Source organism: Ophidiomyces ophidiicola, assembly GCF_022830035.1.
Source record: "Ophidiomyces ophidiicola strain CBS 122913 chromosome Unknown scaffold_1, whole genome shotgun sequence".
NCBI classification, from domain to species: domain Eukaryota; kingdom Fungi; phylum Ascomycota; class Eurotiomycetes; order Onygenales; family Onygenaceae; genus Ophidiomyces; species Ophidiomyces ophidiicola.
In genome coordinates this window covers 1,607,526-1,624,336 of record NW_026054641.1, presented here as the reverse complement: position 1 = coordinate 1,624,336, position 16,811 = coordinate 1,607,526, and the positions used below count along the sequence as shown (strand labels likewise).

Here is a 16,811-nt window from a genome sequence, read left to right as displayed (position 1 = left end):
TATAAATATATATATATATATATCATGCTAGACCAATTACACAACTTGCGGTATATTTTGAAGCGAAGGGCTAGCACCACTCGTAGGTCTCTGACCAGGGATCCAGGCATCATCTAGTGGCACAACTAGATTTGGATTGATGTACTTTCGAAGCTTATGAGCCAAATCTCGCCCCCTAAGCCGAAGAGGTATAGAGTCACGCTCCCACTGCGATGGTGGAGACAGTGTTGATGTTGGGGTAGGAGATTCGTCTGACACTGCAGCACGATCCCGATCGATACTCCGAAGAGCAATAAACTTCATCAATGGGTCATAGGTCCGTGAAAAGAAGAAGAAAAACCAAACAGTCCCGGCCAATAGTGGGACAATTAGTATCGATCGCGTGATTGCTCTTCGAAGAGCAAGGATGCCGATCATTGCGAGTTGAAAGACGACGAGGCCAACAATAACACGACTGCATATCATAGGCCAGGCACGTCCAGTAGAATGTTGCTGATGGTCCATGGCGTAGAGGAGTTGGTACTTATAGATAAAACCGCCGATGAAGAAGTAGATCAGACCAAACAAACACACAAGCCAAGAGCTCGGGAAAACGCTGTACACGAGGCAAATAATAAATATAAGTATAGTTTGGGGAAGTGCAAAGCCGTAGCTAAAGATAGGCGGTTTTTCTAAATCGGCGAAATCACGAGGCGTTTTTGCTCCCCATCGCTGAAACGGATATAGCGCAACACTCCCAAACTCCAGTAAGCGGAACGGAAACAAGCCTAGGCCTTGCAAAACAATAAGATTCACGTAGAATGGCGCGAGAGTTTCGAGAGAGCGGGCGAGGGCAAAGGCCACAGTAGTCGTATCTTTCAAAACGTCTCGCAGGTTCTCCCAAAACCCATAGAAATTAGAAGCGGTGGCAAAAACGGTGAAGACGAGGAAAAGGTTGAAGAAAGTAAAGAAAAAGTTTTTTGATATTATTGACAGCTCGATGTCCCCATGAGATATCATCCCTTGCATAGTAGCAAGCCCTAATTTCATAAGTTAGTGCCTGCCGTGTGGGGGAAAAGAGAGAGACATACAGCTATACAAATATGGGACTGAGACATTCAAAAGCGAAAGTGTCAGTGTTGGAAGACCCGTTTGTACAAGAGACTTGATCAGAGGATGGCGGGACAATGTTTCCGCCAGCTGAGGAATGACCTTCTCAATGGTCTCCAAATTCAACAGGTATGCCAATGGAATGAGAAGAAGAGACCAAAACACCGTGAGAAACCCAATTATCACAGTAACTGACCAAGTTCGCAGCCACCTTTTGGACCGAGAAAGATACGTTTTCTCCCAGACAACATCCCCGGGGGCAGGCGCCAGACTAGCAACAAATTGCATGGGGGAAGGGTCCAAAATTGCTTGAACCGCCATCTGGCATGCGGCGATCGACTCCATTGTCACAAAGGCTAGAGGTATAGGTGGAAATTCCTTTTCTCTTGTAACCTCGATAGTCTCATCTAAACGGCGCAACTTCTCTTCATAGTAATCAATAGCATCAACATACTTAAATTTGAGTTTGAGTCGTCCATGCCTCAAAAGTACCCTTGGACGCTCATGGTCCAAATCGGATATTTGGTCTTGTTCTTCGGCTGATAGTAATGTTGTCGTTTCATCATCGCCATTTAAGTGCAAACCGGCTAGGTTCTCGGCGGGATCCGTTCCTCTTCTACGTAGCTTCTTGGGCTGGTACCCAAGGTATCTTGTCCACGCTTCTTCTAACTTTTGAAGCACCCAGGCTCTCTCGGTCATTAAGGTATCAAGCTCAGTCCAATCTCGGCACAATGTCAGACTTTCTACCTTTCCAATACCTAAATTTTCAATGAATTCCTTGATCTTTTCTTCGGACCTCATTTCAGAAGGGATGCCAGACAGGCGAATTGTACGATCCGTCATAGTTGTCTGACTCCCTAAGCATTGCTGTCGTATCCTGATAATCTTATTCGTTCTTTCGACTAGGAGGTAGATTGCGACACCAGTAAAGAGGTATGAAAATACAACGTACATCCACAAGTATGTCGGATCAGACTTGGGCTCATCTTTGATCCCTAGGGTCACCATAGGTTGGGAGTAAGAGTGGAAGAGTTCTGTGCTATTGCCGTCTTTGCCATCCCAAGGAAATCCATACTTTCCTGTGTATCTGTAATGGACCGGAAGGATAATAACAAGGGAAAAGAAAAAAGTAACGGCCAAAAATTTCATAGCATAGCTGTAGAATGACAGAAACTAGAGAGGGGTAGAGGTTAGCTGCATTTTTCCATGAGCGATTGGGGACAAAAGCATACGACGAAGGCATCCAGACCAGCTGAAGCCAGGACCTCATCCTCAGTAATTTTGAATAGGACAGGAATCCAACCAAACGTCGAGTCGGGTAGTTCGGGCAGTCTGGACGCAGCCGTCCTTAATCTTCGACGTGCATTGTAAAGTGCTCTCCACTTCGGTCGTAGAAGCTAGTTTAAAAAACTCGATTAGCCGATATCTTATTTGTACATGAAAGCTGGAGATGGCGGAAAGTGTAGTTTTAAGACGAAATGCTTCGGACATACGCAGAATGCGAAAAACGCGCTCAAACCCAAAGCTGAGCTAACCACGATCTGCGTATATAAATCTCGCTGGCCCCTTGCCTGGTCCTGGAATTTCGGGGGGCTAGGGACACCGCCGCCGTCTGCAGCACCAAGGTCTAGTGAATGGATCGCGTAGTTTGCGCTGGCTGCCGCACGAAAGGAGACGAGCGTCATCGAGGGTCGATGCCGGAGGCAAATGCACACAAGCGTTTAATTTCCAGCCAATAACTCCAAAACAGATTCGCAGAGCGGCACAATCATGACAGCAACCTCTGTGCTGTTAGCGGGATGTCCTGAGTCGCTGGCGCTGTCGCTGGCGCTATGATCGTTATTGTGACAACCACGGTCGCTTATGTAACTAATCATTCAAATACCATGACATCATATAGTCAGTTCACCTGCTTATTAAGCAGGAGCTGGCAAGGTCACGTGGAGATAGGAGGATTCCATTAGGGAAACTTGGCAAAGCGAACTTGCTGTCAACAACTAAGTAGACTGTTCTGCTGTCTTTTCCCATACAGTCACTAATTAGTGAAAAATCAACGCTATGATGTTGCATGTTATTTTCTTAAGCATATTCTTATTTTTAGTCAATTGTTTATCATTGGCTTATAGGCTCTTTTTCTGCCATTCAAACTTGCAATCTTGGGATGAAGCATCATTCAGGCTCAAACTAAGCCACTCAGCTAAAAAGGTGAACACCTTATTACGTGTAGGTCTTTTCTCACACTTGCCACCCCCTCTATTTCTGGCTGGTTGGCTCGTTGACTAGTTACCTGGTACTCCCAGAGTTAACACTACCGATCCAAAAGGTTTCATGTGTTGCTACGGAGTATAAGTAGACAGTCATGCGCCCCGGGAACAAACTAAACACAACTTCAACCAACTCAGACTCTCAACCACTGGACCATCCACTTGATGATTTTCTTTCTAGTAGCTAAGGCCATTTCACGAACCTTTTGATCTCCTCCAAAGCTCCTCGTACTAGCCAACGAAAGCCGCCTTCGGATCTCAGGACGAGTCGACTTCAAAAAGAATGGACAACACGTCGGGAAATGTTCAAATTTTCACTAGGCCTAGAGACTGGGAATCGTGGGAAACAGACATACGTTTCCGGGCGAATGTCTACAACCTGTGGAAATATCTTGATCCAAGTGTGCAGGAACCAGAACCGTTTGAACCACCAAAACTTGAGGATTACCTTCCCAGCAACAACGATTCTATTTCTCGTGAAGATACAAAGTTTGCAATTGACTTTCATTCTGACCGTATGGAATTTTATTGGAAACAAAAGAAGGCAATGTGGGAAATACTCCAGGTCATTCGGGAAACAGTAGCTCCTTCACTTCAATACCTGATAAAAAGAAAGTATACAGCTAGAGAATGTCTAGTTGTATTGAAAAAGCATGTTTCCCAACATCATGCTCAAATTGTCAATGAAATTGATCAAGACTTGCAAAAGCTGTATAAGGGGCCGCAACATAAACCGATCACTCAATTCCTCCTTGAATACCAAGGGACTTTGCAGGAGGCGGTTTCCTATGGGCTAACGGAACATACTCGCGAGCCGCTTGCCTCCAAGATGTTTTTGAAGAGTTTACCGCGCAGATATAGCACCTTTTCCCATTGCGCACTTCTGGACCTTCTAGTGGAGGAAGTGTTAGGGAAGAAGAGAGAGGTTAACAAGGATGTATTCTTCCATATCAATCTTTTTTGGTGTTTTTTGAGAGAATTGTACCCTGGTTGCTTGTAGAATGTCGGATGATTGGATTATATTATATCAATGGTAGAAAATACCAAAGACAAACCGTTGTGTGAAGTACAGATTGACTATAGATAAAAATCTTCAATATCTAGACTCATGATGAAACATGTCAACGTGTATCATAAACGCAAGCTCTTTGTTCTCTCTTTTTGAATCTCTGCCGTATCATAATATAAGTCCAGTAAGCAGGCTGCCGACCATGCTTGAGTTGGTGACTAAATGCTGTTAATTTTCTTCTTACTGTTATTATTTAGCCTCGGGTACTCACCGAATCGGGGCAAAGCTCCCCATTCCTGTTTGTCAGTTCCGTTAGCCCTTTCCACATACTATCTCTCAATGCCCTTCGACACCCTCTAAGTCGAATTGCAATTTGTTGGTAGATATCCATCAAGAACTGGTGTGATTTATCCGTTGACAAAGCAAACTTCAGCGTTGCGCGTAAAAAGTAACCAGTTGGCCATACCCACTCAGGGCCCTGATGGTAATTTCTCCCCTTCGAAGTTGCAAAATCGTTGGAGTCCTCCGAATTGTTGTAGTACGGTCGATAGTTTGGATCGCTAGGATCAAGTGTAGCCATGCCCATCGGTCCACGGAGGACAGTATCACAGGTGGTTAGAGCGTGAAATGCTCGTCTTGAGTCAAAAAGTTCGGAAGCAGTAACCATAGCAATTGAAAAATTAGGGCGGAGCTGATAATCATCAGAGGGGTTGCCGGATTGGTAAATATCTTTGTATATGCCACGGCGGCTAATATATTTAGGATCAACGTCGAACTGGCTGTCTTCTTCAGGGGAAATAGGTACGTAATAGCACTTCTCAAAGTTTGATTTGATTTTTTCGGCCCAACTTTGGAAGGTTACTTTCCTACCAGGGCCGATATCGACGCTGTCATGAGCATATAACCCGCGCTTCCCTAGTCCAGAAACCCAACGGAGAGCACTGTATACCAATCCAGTGATTTCAACTGGTGCACCGTCTCTTGGAGTTCCTGGGTATCCTTTACTCCCAGCTTTATCACTTTCACCCATTTTGTCCATCCACGTTCCGCAGTTCCACCGGTTGCCCCCGAATATCATACCAGTGTTCCAATCGACTTTAATATCCATTTGAAAACCCTCTGAACTCATTTGCATATCAAGGTCAGGGCCAGCGTTATACTCTCGGAATGATATTCCCGAAGCATGTCTCTGAAATACTTCCTGAATCACATCTGCAATAGTAGACTTTTGGCTGTAGGCTCTCTCATCGTCAAACGGAAACCAGGTGTCATCATACGGTAAAAATCGACGTGAGACCTCTTGTTTCAAAATTTGGATGCCACCAGGAACAATGAGTGCATAATCCTGAATAGCCTGTAAAAAGAACCATATCGAGTCCCGCGAGTTGTATCTAGGAGACTTTCCCGAAGAAAGCAAATTAGGTATCATGCCATGTTTTAAAACGCTTGCAAATGCTATAATATGCTCTTTCGCGTCATTAAATCGACCGGTAACGAGAAGTAAGCCTCGAAGAGAGATAAAAACGTCACGACCCCAACACCGGGCCCAGTCTGTGGCGAAATGGGGTAGTCCGGCAGCCAGACAAGGCACATGTGTGTGGGGATAAAGGGACGCGGATTTCACAAGCCCCAGTTGTTGAATACTTACTAGAGCTAACTCGTGAATGAAGTGTTGGTCGTGCTCCAAGATAACACCTAATGCCTGAATTGCGCGCCTACAAGCAGCGTCGTATGCAGTCTTCATGATGATTGCAAAATATTTCGGTAATAAGAACGATGGAACCCGGCGAACTGCATTCATTCGATCCTCGAGCCACTTTGCTGGTTCTTCCAGCATAGTGTAGCCTTGCTGAGCTATGACTCGCCTCATTCTCCCAACGACAAAATCTAGGGCCCATGGTCCCTCTCTTAGATTATCACAGAGGGGATGGCCGAGATCATTTTTCCTGATTATGTCTTCAAGGATGCTCCACCATCCTTGAAGTCCAGCGTAGACCAAGGGGCCAAAATTTGGTATATTATAGACACCATCTTTGCCATCGCTTGAATCCCTTTCCTCAGAATCACAGCGATACAAGACAAAATTCAATCCCGCAAGATCAATAGATTGAAATGCTTCATCTGCACCACTTGTAATGAAGTCGCTTAGACTCGCTGGAAGATCAGCTTCCTGTATATATGTTTCAATCAAGGCGATGGAACCTGGTGGAAAATGTGAAGGTATATGCACGAAAGTATCATTTCCTTTTTCCTCGAGTTGCACCCCAGATAACTCTGAGACAACACTTGGCAAGCCTCTCAATATCATCTTATCTGAGGTGATTGATTTCAGGGTAGAACTTTCGTTATCTACCTCCAGCGTCCAAGTGCCCAATAACCTTGCTTTAGTGCCGCCTAAATGTACAGGAGGGAGCGTTTTATTAGCTGCCTCGCTGCTGAAAGCAGTATGTGCAACTAATAAAAAGCCTCTCCTTGTATGGGGATGGACTCTGTGAATTGTAATGTACTCTCCTTCATGATGAATATATGTTTCATCATATTCATCAATCGCCATTTCAGTATGGAGTTTGTTCAAGACCTTCTTGACAGCACCGATACCTCCATGGCCAGTGACACCTTGTATCTCACTATCTGAAAACACAGATTTATATAAACGTTTCTCGGAAACAATATTGATATGCTCCGGGTATATCTCGTCGTAACCCATAACACTACCGATTGCAGAAGCACACATTGCTACTAATGCTGCATTAGGAAGTGTATCCCTTGGGTCCCGTTTTTGTGTCGGCATTTCATTATCATGCGTACAATCCATAAAGAGAGCATGTACGGTACTCGGTCGAATATGACGGTTAGAAAAATTATCGTCCTTCTGAGACCAAGTTGATAACAAACTTGAGTCAAAGCTTCCAATAGGGCGGCCACCATGACGATGGACCAGCCTACTGAGCTCAGCAGTGCTCCATGCTTGCATTGCTTCTCTAATCAGGGCTGTTAAGCCAAGCCGTTTTGTAAAAAGATAGTCCATTTCCTCGGATCCTGTAAATAATTCTGCATAAACCATCAGATTTGGACGAATTCGTCGAGCCTCATGTAGTAAATATTCAGCCACTGGTAGAGGAGTAGAGTGACAGTTATCGATCCGAAATCCTGCAAAATGTGTTGCCATTAATGTCGTATACTTTTTCATATAGTCCCATAGAAAAGGGTTATCCTCTGGGGATTTTCCGTAGCGCAATTTGACACAGTCCCCCCATACAATAACTTCACGTTTTAAATATGACCGAGAATTCGGCCCAGCGTTATCTATTAATGCATCTGCGTTCCAAACCCATCCATTGTTCACCAATGCAAGTGCTTTCGGGTTGTGATGGGCAGTGTTATCGTTTAAGGGAAGGCGTGTGAAGTATGTTTCAATTAGAGGGTTTTGAGGTGTGACAGGACCCAATCTAGGACCATGTTCGTCTAGACGGAGGTATTTCGTCCTGTTGAATAACTGGTTGCATATATCCGACACATCTCTATCGAACTCTTCAAACAGCGGTAAATTGAGGACGTCCAAAATTTTGGAAATATTACCTTTAATTTCTTCAATGTCCCCCATGGTACCATATCTACCATATAACGCAGTGAGAAGTGAAGCACCGATTTTGGGGTTTATCTTTCTATCGTATCTCCCTATAATTTGACCGCCGTTTTCAAGTGCTTTATCCCGTAAAAAGGCGGCTTGCGTTTCACATGTCCATTCACGGATCTGACTTAATCCCCCTACCCCAACTTCCCCAAAGCCGCCTTTTGGATACTCAACTTGTCCACTTTTCCAAGCATCAACAATGGCTTTTGAATCCCGCTTCACGTCAAGAACATAGAATTCCCAGAGTTTAATCTTTTCTATCACATGGGGTTTAATCTGTTTAATGACGGACTGTAAGTCTTCGGTACTATTAAACACGGTGGGCAGACCAATCGATTCGAGGTCATTCCCGAAACCTAGCAGCGCATCATCTAGGTCGAATGCAGCTTCCAACCAAGGGGCAGTTGCTGTACTATAACCTGCTTCAGGATGCTCCTGCAGCCATTGGCTATTGTGGGCGGTGTGATTCCACACAACGTCGGTCAATGCAAGGAGACCGTAATCCTTTTCCATTTTCTCAACCATATCGGTAATATCTTTCTCTCCATTCGGAAACGTGCTCGGATCAAATTCCAGCTGATTGAATATACTGTATGGAGAATCAGAGCTGCCCCTCTTCATCAAAGGCGTGAAATGGACGACGTTATATCCGCGACGGCCAATTCCCTCAAGATGTTTAACCCAATCCGTTGGATACTGTCCCATGAATTTTGAGATGACAGAAAATATAGATAACGAGTCGACCGGCATATGCTTGCCATTAAGCCTGATATCGGGGCACACGTCAATATAATAGGTATCGGTTCTGATTTGAAAGCTCGGCGAGGGGGAATTGGAATCCGACAACTGAGGTAAAGAGCTATAGGTGATGTAAAAGGAAAAAGCTCCAGCACATGTAATTGGAATATTGATCTTAAGTTCTCGATTGAATTCCGGTGCCAACCCGTTGTCAATTATCAGCCTACAGCCGCGACAATCTGGGATATAGGAGGATTCTTACTCGAACTCTGTAAAGGTCCCACTATCAAAAATTTGCCCGGGGGGCGGAATATTGGTCCACAAACTCCCCTTCCGACAAATCTGGCTGCTTCCTTCTACTAGGAATTGAAGCAGATAGGGTGGGTCGCTTGGGGGAGGAAGAAAGATATAACCCCCGGGAACGGCCGGAGCGCCATCGTCATTTAATGGGAGCAAGTAGACCTGGGTAGCCATTGTGACTGCAATAGGAGGTGTGGAATTGATGCTAAACACCAGAACCCTGGCGTTGACGGTGTTGCTGGCAACTACGAAGTGCTCCGTAAACACATGATGGTTCATAAGGTGCCCGGGCCAAGGGCTAGTCAACATGACGTCATCATGCCCCTGCCTTGTTTGCCCTGTTTGACAGCGGGTGGGTGGGAAACACGTGAAATTCTTCTAGGCTGTCTATCAAAGGATATGCAAAACTACTCTCTGCTCCAACGCGCACAAAAGAAAAACTCCGTAGAGTCCTAGACCAGGTCTTTGCTTCGCCTTAAAATCAAATCACCCGTGTAGTATTTAATTATAAGTTTGCCATAAAATTGAAGAGAAGATAAACCGCATACGGAATCGAAGCGTTGCTGCGTAGAGACTAGGGATTGAAGAAGCGCTCACTCGATAGTATAAGCGATAAGAGAGCAGGGCTGCCCAGGAATCACCATGACGCGGAAAGGTTAGAAGGCGGAAGCACCATTTATCGCTCGATCAGCGAGGGAATGTCCTCAACTTTTACGTTGCCAGTGAGAACCCCTAGATAGACGATCAGCAATTTTAGCGTGAAATTATTTGGTAGAATAATCACCATAGACGGCAGTAAAAAGAGGAAACTCATCCTCGAGTCCTTGCTTTTTCAGGAACCCATGTACTTCCCTGGCACTGAGCGTGCCTTGCAGCATTTGACCATTGAGCTCAATCTTTTCGACTTCTTCGACCGTTAAGCCGCGCTCAATGGCGATTCTTGCGCAACGATGATTACGCCCACCATTGCAACTAGTTATCAAATCTGCAACGCCACAGCTTTCCTCGGTGAAAGTTTGGGGATTGACGGTTCCCCCGAAAAATCTCTTTCCAAACTTCACCATTTCTAGCATTCCAACTCGCATAATTGCGGCCTTTGCATTATCACCCCATCCTTTTCCGTCCACAAATCCAGCGGCAAGAGCCACAATATTTTTCAGCGCACCGCCGAGAGAAACACCAGCAACATCGTCGACAACGCGGACGTGAAAGTAAGGCCGATGGAACAATGTTTTAATAAAGAGATGGTCAACAGGAGGATAGTCAGAGGGCATAGGTCTAAGTTTCACTTTCGAAAAAGTACCCGACGAGTCTTTATGCTGGAAGTGAACTGTGTCGCTGACATTGACCATAGATGAAGCGGGAGATATATTTAGGGGCGTCGGTGCCTTCGAGTCCAAATGCGGTGGGTCGTAGGCGATAGTGGTTTCTGAGTAAAGCTCTTTGGCAATTTCGCTGGCAATATTGGCACCGGACAGAGCTCCGCAATAAATGCCTAGCTCCCTGCCAATGACTTCTGAAAACAGACTGACACCCTCGTCCGTCACACTCACACCCTTAATACAGGAAATCCCCCGGGCAAACGGAAGGATGTGGCCCTTTAATTTCTGGCAGATACCCACGATAAATTGATGAGGCAAGTTGAACACCAGAATGCTCGAATCCTTTACAGAATCTTCCAAGGATGGGTTGGCGCGCAGGTTGTCTGGCAGCGTAATATTCGGAAGGTACTTGATATTCTCGTGAAAATGATTAATTACCTCCGAAAGGTTCTGACGGCCATTGCAGAAAGAGGAGGAGGAATTGTAGTGCCTGGAGGTTTGAGGAATCTCGATTTGCTCCTCAAATACCCACATGTTGACGGTCGGCTCAAACAGCTCTGGATTGGCAGCAACATTTTCAGCCACCATCTTAGAAATGGCGGAGCCCCTATACTGGTCAGTAATTGCCAGATGGTCAAGATACGAAAAATCCAGGAGCCCTACCAATTACCAGATCCAACCACAGTCACCTTGTGCTTTCTGGTGTATGGCGAAAGTCGTGTCATCGTGAAGTGTTTATTCAAGTTAAAGGTAGCAAATGAGGCAGTAAAATTGGTCGGAACGAATGGGTTGGCTGGAATAAAATGTCTTGCAAGATGACAGACAAATAGCCGAGGGGTATTAGAAATCTGCAAACGACGCATGCAAGAGAGAGAGGACGGGGAAGTTGTGCGAAGAGCTTGAGAGCAGAAAAGACAATCGCGAATGCCAAACTTAGAAGTTGGTCAGGAGGACCCTGCTGGCCAATCACCATGCCAGGACGCACCTTGACAGTGGGCGGTCTGCTTATACAAGAATCTAGAACGTGAGAGTTTACGTCATGATGACGTAATTATCGGATTTATATACACCTAAATACTGTTTGATATGTTTGTTAGGTTTCCACTCTAGAGATCCTCGGCACTTAAAAAGAGAGAAGCATGGCAGTTCTATCAAATTGAATTATTTTAATTCGTAACAACCGTGGTGGCTGGATAATAGTCAAACGGACCCGTTACTAGCCATATTGCCTGTTCGGCATCGAGCTCCTCAGGGTACACCGTAAATGCACTCTCAACTTCACTGTAGAAATCTTTGCGCCAGTCACGAAACCCAAAATAGATTTTTGTATACTCCCAATATTCCGGAAACCAGCCGCCAAATTCCCAATCAATGATACCTAAGATCTTTCCATCCGCAACTATGATGTTTGAGGGCGATAGATCAGCATGCGTGAACTTTGTAGCATAGGTGTTAGATCGATTATGCACTTGAGAAACACTTTCATCACGCGCCTTCCATGATTCTAAATCCACACCCCGCCGCACATAGTTGTGGAAGTCGGTGAGATTAAATGGCCCGAAACGTTGTCCCCCAAGACGGTGATCATACCCTGGGCCGAGTGATGGTGACCCAACCACGCCTTTCTTTGGAGGCTGTAGCTGGCGCAGCTGCGACACATATCCGGCAAGCTCCTTGACAATTTCTGACTTCTGTTTTGCTGTTAATGACCTCCAGGCATGGGCTAAATCATGTCCAGGGAGCCGCTCCAAAACAACATCCCGGTAATCACCCTTCCCGTACACTTTGTAAATTGCTGGTACAGGAATAGTTGTATTCGTCCGGACGTATTCTATTGCTTCCAGCTCTGAGAGATGGCATCGCCGCTTCAGAATGCTTCGTCGACCAATATAGAACACCTGCATCGACGACGTGTCTCCGTAGAGCTTCTTTCCAGCCCATATTCGAAGGCTCATCCACCAGGGTAGTTCTCCTGAGTCTATTATAGCAGGGTACCTTCGCAAAATACTCCGTACTGAGAGCTTGAATTGCTGCAGGTTGACGAAGTCAATTTTAACTAGTTAACTAACTAATCAAACAGTGCAAACACGGGCCGTGTCATTCTCCGGGCTCTTCAAGATGGCTTTTCCGCCGGCACCGCCATCAACAATATACGCAAGTTAAACAGCATGGTAAGCGCTCCCCTTCCGGCTTCCATTGTAGCCGTATTGACACAGTCATTGTAGGCGCCAATCCGCCCCATGCCGAAGACTTCGACTTCGGCAACAGCTACCTCTGAGACCGCCCAAGCCTCTGATTCTGTGGACTTTGGCTTTCGAACATCTAAAAAGGACAAACGCACAATTAAACACTCGGCATTCGTATCTAAAATTGAAAAGACCCGCAAAAAGCCACTCAAACGTCGTCGTCCATCCAAGAAACTTGTCGCAGACCTCAACTCCCTAGCAGACGCTTTACCTAGCGCTGGCGATGCAGAAACTGGAACAGACCAAGTAAACATCATAAAACATAAAAGCTTGAAGCATAGGCCTGGCGCCATGAAACGGAAAGAGAAACTTGACAAAGTGGAGAGGGATCGGTTTGCTATGAACATGGCGCAGATGGCAACAGGAGTCGCATCCCAAAATCAACCGACAGCAGAAGCCCCATCTGCCGACCGATGGGCTGCCCTGAGGAATTTTATTTCGCAAACTATTGACCAAAATCCGGAATTCAAAAGGTGAACTAGTATCAATGCGAGCCGATGCTATACTTCTCTATTCACATTCCCACGAGCGACGCCATAGTCCAGGGGTTGTTGGGGCCGCCCCATCATCGGATGTCCCATAACCTCCTTCAGCCTAGCATTATGCTTGTTAATCAGGTTGAGGAATGCTTTGGAGTATCGTGTATCCTCTGACGCCCAACGGGTAGTCACAATATACAGTCGCGAGAAAGGGCAATGAAGGTACAGGAGCTCCGGGGGTGAGCCGCTTTTTGGGAAGCTTTTAAATCCATTTACTTTTCAAAAATGCATAAGAAAATATGTACATTTAGGAAGAGTAGTTAAATTCTGTGTAGAAAATTTCCCCAGCACGAATTTACATATGCCAAGACTTAATGGTCTTTTTGTTCTCGCCCCGCGTCGGAGTCTGCAGGCCTCCGTGAACATACCCCCTCCCCAACAATGCCTTCTAGGGAGGACAGGCTAGAACTGCTAAAGGAGCAAATCGTTGCTACTGAGCTTCATTTGCTCCAGTTGCGACAGCAACTCACGGAGCTCGAATCACTTTCCGCCCAAGATGATATCGAGTTGACGGCCGGAGGTGACACCGATACATCTCTTGATTATACAAGAAAAGTTACAGGTCCAAGAGACGGAGAGCAATTGGATACGGAGCCACAAATATGGCCTTTACAGCAGGAAGAATATCGAAGATATGGAAGACAAATGATCGTCGATCAGATTGGGCTACAGGGTATTCAAATGCGCCTTTCTCGCTCGCATTTCAACGAGTAGAAAGGCTAAGATTCTGATCTACTATAGGACAACTTAAACTGCGTAAAGCCTCAGTTCTTATAATTGGAGCGGGGGGCCTTGGGTGCCCCGCAGCAATGTACCTTGCAGGCGCTGGAGTTGGAACGGTTGGCATCATTGACGGAGATACCGTTGAATCGTCCAACTTACATCGACAAATTCTCCATCGTACCAAAAACGTTGGCAAATACAAGGTGGATAGTGCAATTGAATATTTGAGAGAGTTAGTTATTGATCTATCCAGCGTTGTATTCCAGTGTTCTAACAGGAGTTTATTAAAATATCAGACTAAATCCACATCCCAACTACGTTCCGTACCGAACGCGCCTAACGCCGCAAGATGCCCCAAATATATTTACAAGGTATGACATAGTATTGGATTGCACGGATAATCCGGCCACTAGATATCTCATCTCAGACACGGCTGTTCTTCTAGGAAAGCCTGTGGTATCAGCATCGGCGCTTCGTACTGAAGGCCAGCTAACAATTTTAAACTACCCCCCAAAGCCTCCAGGCGATTCTTCAGGGGGGCCATGCTATCGTTGCATCTTTCCCAAGCCTCCACCTGCCGATTCTGTTGTCAGTTGTGCTGACGGAGGTATCATTGGACCCGTTGTAGGACTCATGGGCGTGATGCAAGCCTTGGAAACAATCAGAGTCCTCACTTCACCTTTTACAACGGAAACTGGGGAGCAGTCCATTGTTCCATCTCTCAATCTCTTTTCTGCATATTCCGTGCCGCCTTTCCGCAATATACGGTTGCGTAAACGCCGAGCCAACTGCAGTGTTTGCTCGGATAATTCGTCAATCGATCTTGAATCGCTTCGCAGCGGCTCGACAGATTATGTCCAATTTTGTGGAAGTGCTGATTTCGCATCACTACTCATGCCACATGAACGGGCAACGGCGACTGAATATAATACCCGCTTGACTGATGCAGCACCGAACGGTGCAGCCGAGAACCCTATCCTTGTTGACGTCCGTGAAAGGGTGCAATACGACATATGCGCTCTTCCAGGGAGTATCAATATTCCGATTTCCCAAATCTTATCTTCTTCTAATACCAGGGACGAGCAAAAATCCAAGACTGAGATGGAGTTGCCTTCGTGGCTACCACGTGCTGTTATGGATTCTTCAAAACCAATTTATGTTGTTTGTCGACTGGGGAATGACTCTCAAATCGCGGTACAAAAGTTAAAAGAATATGGTGCGGATAGAAATGGAGAAAGAATTGTAGTTGATATAAAAGGGGGCCTCAAGGCGTGGAGGACAGATATCAATCCAGATTTTCCAGACTACTGATGACGCTGGTAAAGAAAAAAAAATCGAAAACGAAAACGAAAATGACCGAATACTCCGTGCCCAGGGTGCAATTGAATACTGTCTGGTAAAAGGCGCTAGCTTCGTGGAGTAGTGATGGGTGGCTTATCTAGCCATGCCCATTCGACGTTGACTCGGCCTTGTTCAACCAAGGCCAGCTTTTCGAATACACTCAAAGAAACGTCGATATCTGTTGGCTTACAGCCAACGCCTGCAGATATTTGATCAGCAACCAGCGAGACAGTTTCGACAAGAAAGCACCTACATCTATCAACAATCGTCACATCAACGCTCCTATTACCTCTTTTTAAGCGCAGCTTTAGCCCGCAAAGAGGGTTTGAATTGGGATTTGGCCCAATACTAGCTGCGTCGTATAGATCCTTTGAGACTGCACAAACATTTTCCGAGCCCGTACTCGATATACCGCATGCGCCCAATCCCGGTTCGTAGTATGTCAAATCTCCAGAAAATGCACCGCCATTATCCAGGGGTAGAGGGGGGTTCGAGGGTCGGCTGTGTAAATATATAAATTAGAATACGATATACCGAGCTTTGGTAGTTCACTAACTGGTTAATCAAAGAAGAGTACTCACCAGCCACGCGTCAATCCCACCGACAGACCAATTATCAAAATTAAAGCAATCATAATGGCTATTCCTACACCCAAGAATATCTTCTGCTTCTTCTTGTTACCACCGAATGCCAACTTCTTTTTCAGTGAGGCAAGCGGTGTGCTATATATAGGCGCAGTTCCTCCGGGGTCCGAGGACGGAGTTGAAGCTGTTTGAGGAAGTGGCTTGCGTCGCGGGACTTCAGAAAGCTCACAGATCAATATCTTCGCGTCATTGTTCTTCAATGCGCTTATTGCTGTCGAGGCGTATCCGGCCTCCACCTCCTTGAGCTCTGGCACGGCGGGAGCCGGCGAAGGTTGAGAGGCAGGATGACCATGTGAATGCGCCATTGCGGCCGCGTAAAGGAGTGTGATCTTTTGCAAGATGATGTTCTATTCGACCAGCCTCCGGGGGTTAGAGCCGGAGTACACGCCCAAAAGAGTATAGGGAGCGAGAGCTCCGCAATCAAAGAAAACGAAAGACTAAAACGAACGAATGAGTGAAGTTGTCCAGCAACCAAGGGACGTCGACGTCAAGCATAGCGGCTAGACGGCATCAGAACGCGCCGTGATGAGGCTCAGAGGAGGTTGAGCGGCTAAAAAGTTGACATTTCATCCATCGCGTCTGGATGTAACATCAGCAGGCATTTTGCCGCGCAAAGCTTGTCGCGCCTGGCGTTTGCTGCTAGGCAATCATAGGGAGCAGGCCAAGTCATTTGGCAGCAGGGAGGAACCATGCAATGGTCCTCGGGATCCTCTAGCGTGAGAAGCACTACTGACGATGACAGGCACGTAGGCAGCTATACGGAAGATATGTCGAAACTAATCGCCCAACCTCCCCCGCCGCGACGCGATCTAGAATTTCGCCCGCCACAGTGTGGCGTCTGCCAACCTGCCAGCCCCCGCGATCGCCGCGCCCAGCCCCGTGACGCCGCCGCACCGACGTTGCCCCGTTCCGCCCTTGGCATAACTACGTCATACGCCTTTCCCGCCCACGGCGGAGCTCAA

At 46.3% G+C, this 16,811-nt stretch overlaps 7 protein-coding genes across 7 annotated transcripts; 2 read left to right on the top strand and 5 right to left on the bottom strand.

Moving 5' to 3' along the window:
- Positions 1 to 36: 36 nt before the first annotated feature.
- Positions 37 to 2,774, bottom strand: LOZ57_000558 (uncharacterized protein; the record flags this gene model as incomplete). The annotated part of the gene is made up of 4 exons (XM_049249657.1): positions 37 to 1,019; positions 1,071 to 2,262; positions 2,322 to 2,486; positions 2,583 to 2,774. 4 exons carry the CDS (start codon positions 2,772 to 2,774, stop codon positions 37 to 39), a joined length of 2,532 nt encoding a protein of 843 aa, XP_049111851.1.
- Positions 2,775 to 3,636: 862 nt separating this feature from the next.
- LOZ57_000557 (uncharacterized protein) lies at positions 3,637 to 4,353 on the top strand (the record flags this gene model as incomplete). Its single annotated transcript, XM_049249656.1, has 1 exon — positions 3,637 to 4,353. One exon carries the CDS (start codon positions 3,637 to 3,639, stop codon positions 4,351 to 4,353), a length of 717 nt encoding a protein of 238 aa, XP_049111850.1.
- Positions 4,354 to 4,615: 262 nt separating this feature from the next.
- GDB1 (bifunctional 4-alpha-glucanotransferase/amylo-alpha-1,6-glucosidase) lies at positions 4,616 to 9,208 on the bottom strand (the record flags this gene model as incomplete). Its single annotated transcript, XM_049249655.1, has 2 exons — positions 4,616 to 8,957; positions 8,997 to 9,208. 2 exons carry the CDS (start codon positions 9,206 to 9,208, stop codon positions 4,616 to 4,618), a joined length of 4,554 nt encoding a protein of 1,517 aa, XP_049111849.1.
- Positions 9,209 to 9,710: 502 nt separating this feature from the next.
- Positions 9,711 to 11,081, bottom strand: GPD1 (glycerol-3-phosphate dehydrogenase; the record flags this gene model as incomplete). The annotated part of the gene is made up of 3 exons (XM_049249654.1): positions 9,711 to 9,766; positions 9,819 to 10,963; positions 11,020 to 11,081. 3 exons carry the CDS (start codon positions 11,079 to 11,081, stop codon positions 9,711 to 9,713), a joined length of 1,263 nt encoding a protein of 420 aa, XP_049111848.1.
- A 441-nt stretch (positions 11,082 to 11,522) lies between these two features.
- Positions 11,523 to 12,311, bottom strand: LOZ57_000554 (uncharacterized protein; the record flags this gene model as incomplete). Its single annotated transcript, XM_049249653.1, has 1 exon — positions 11,523 to 12,311. One exon carries the CDS (start codon positions 12,309 to 12,311, stop codon positions 11,523 to 11,525), a length of 789 nt encoding a protein of 262 aa, XP_049111847.1.
- A 213-nt stretch (positions 12,312 to 12,524) lies between these two features.
- UBA4 (Urmylation protein) lies at positions 12,525 to 15,175 on the top strand (the record flags this gene model as incomplete). The annotated part of the gene is made up of 5 exons (XM_049249652.1): positions 12,525 to 12,527; positions 12,582 to 13,075; positions 13,534 to 13,814; positions 13,883 to 14,096; positions 14,161 to 15,175. The coding sequence occupies 5 exons, from the start codon at positions 12,525 to 12,527 to the stop codon at positions 15,173 to 15,175; spliced, it is 2,007 nt and encodes a 668-aa protein (XP_049111846.1).
- A 95-nt stretch (positions 15,176 to 15,270) lies between these two features.
- Positions 15,271 to 16,154, bottom strand: LOZ57_000552 (uncharacterized protein; the record flags this gene model as incomplete). Its single annotated transcript, XM_049249651.1, has 3 exons — positions 15,271 to 15,404; positions 15,459 to 15,706; positions 15,787 to 16,154. The coding sequence occupies 3 exons, from the start codon at positions 16,152 to 16,154 to the stop codon at positions 15,271 to 15,273; spliced, it is 750 nt and encodes a 249-aa protein (XP_049111845.1).
- Between the last annotated feature and the right edge of the window lie 657 nt (positions 16,155 to 16,811).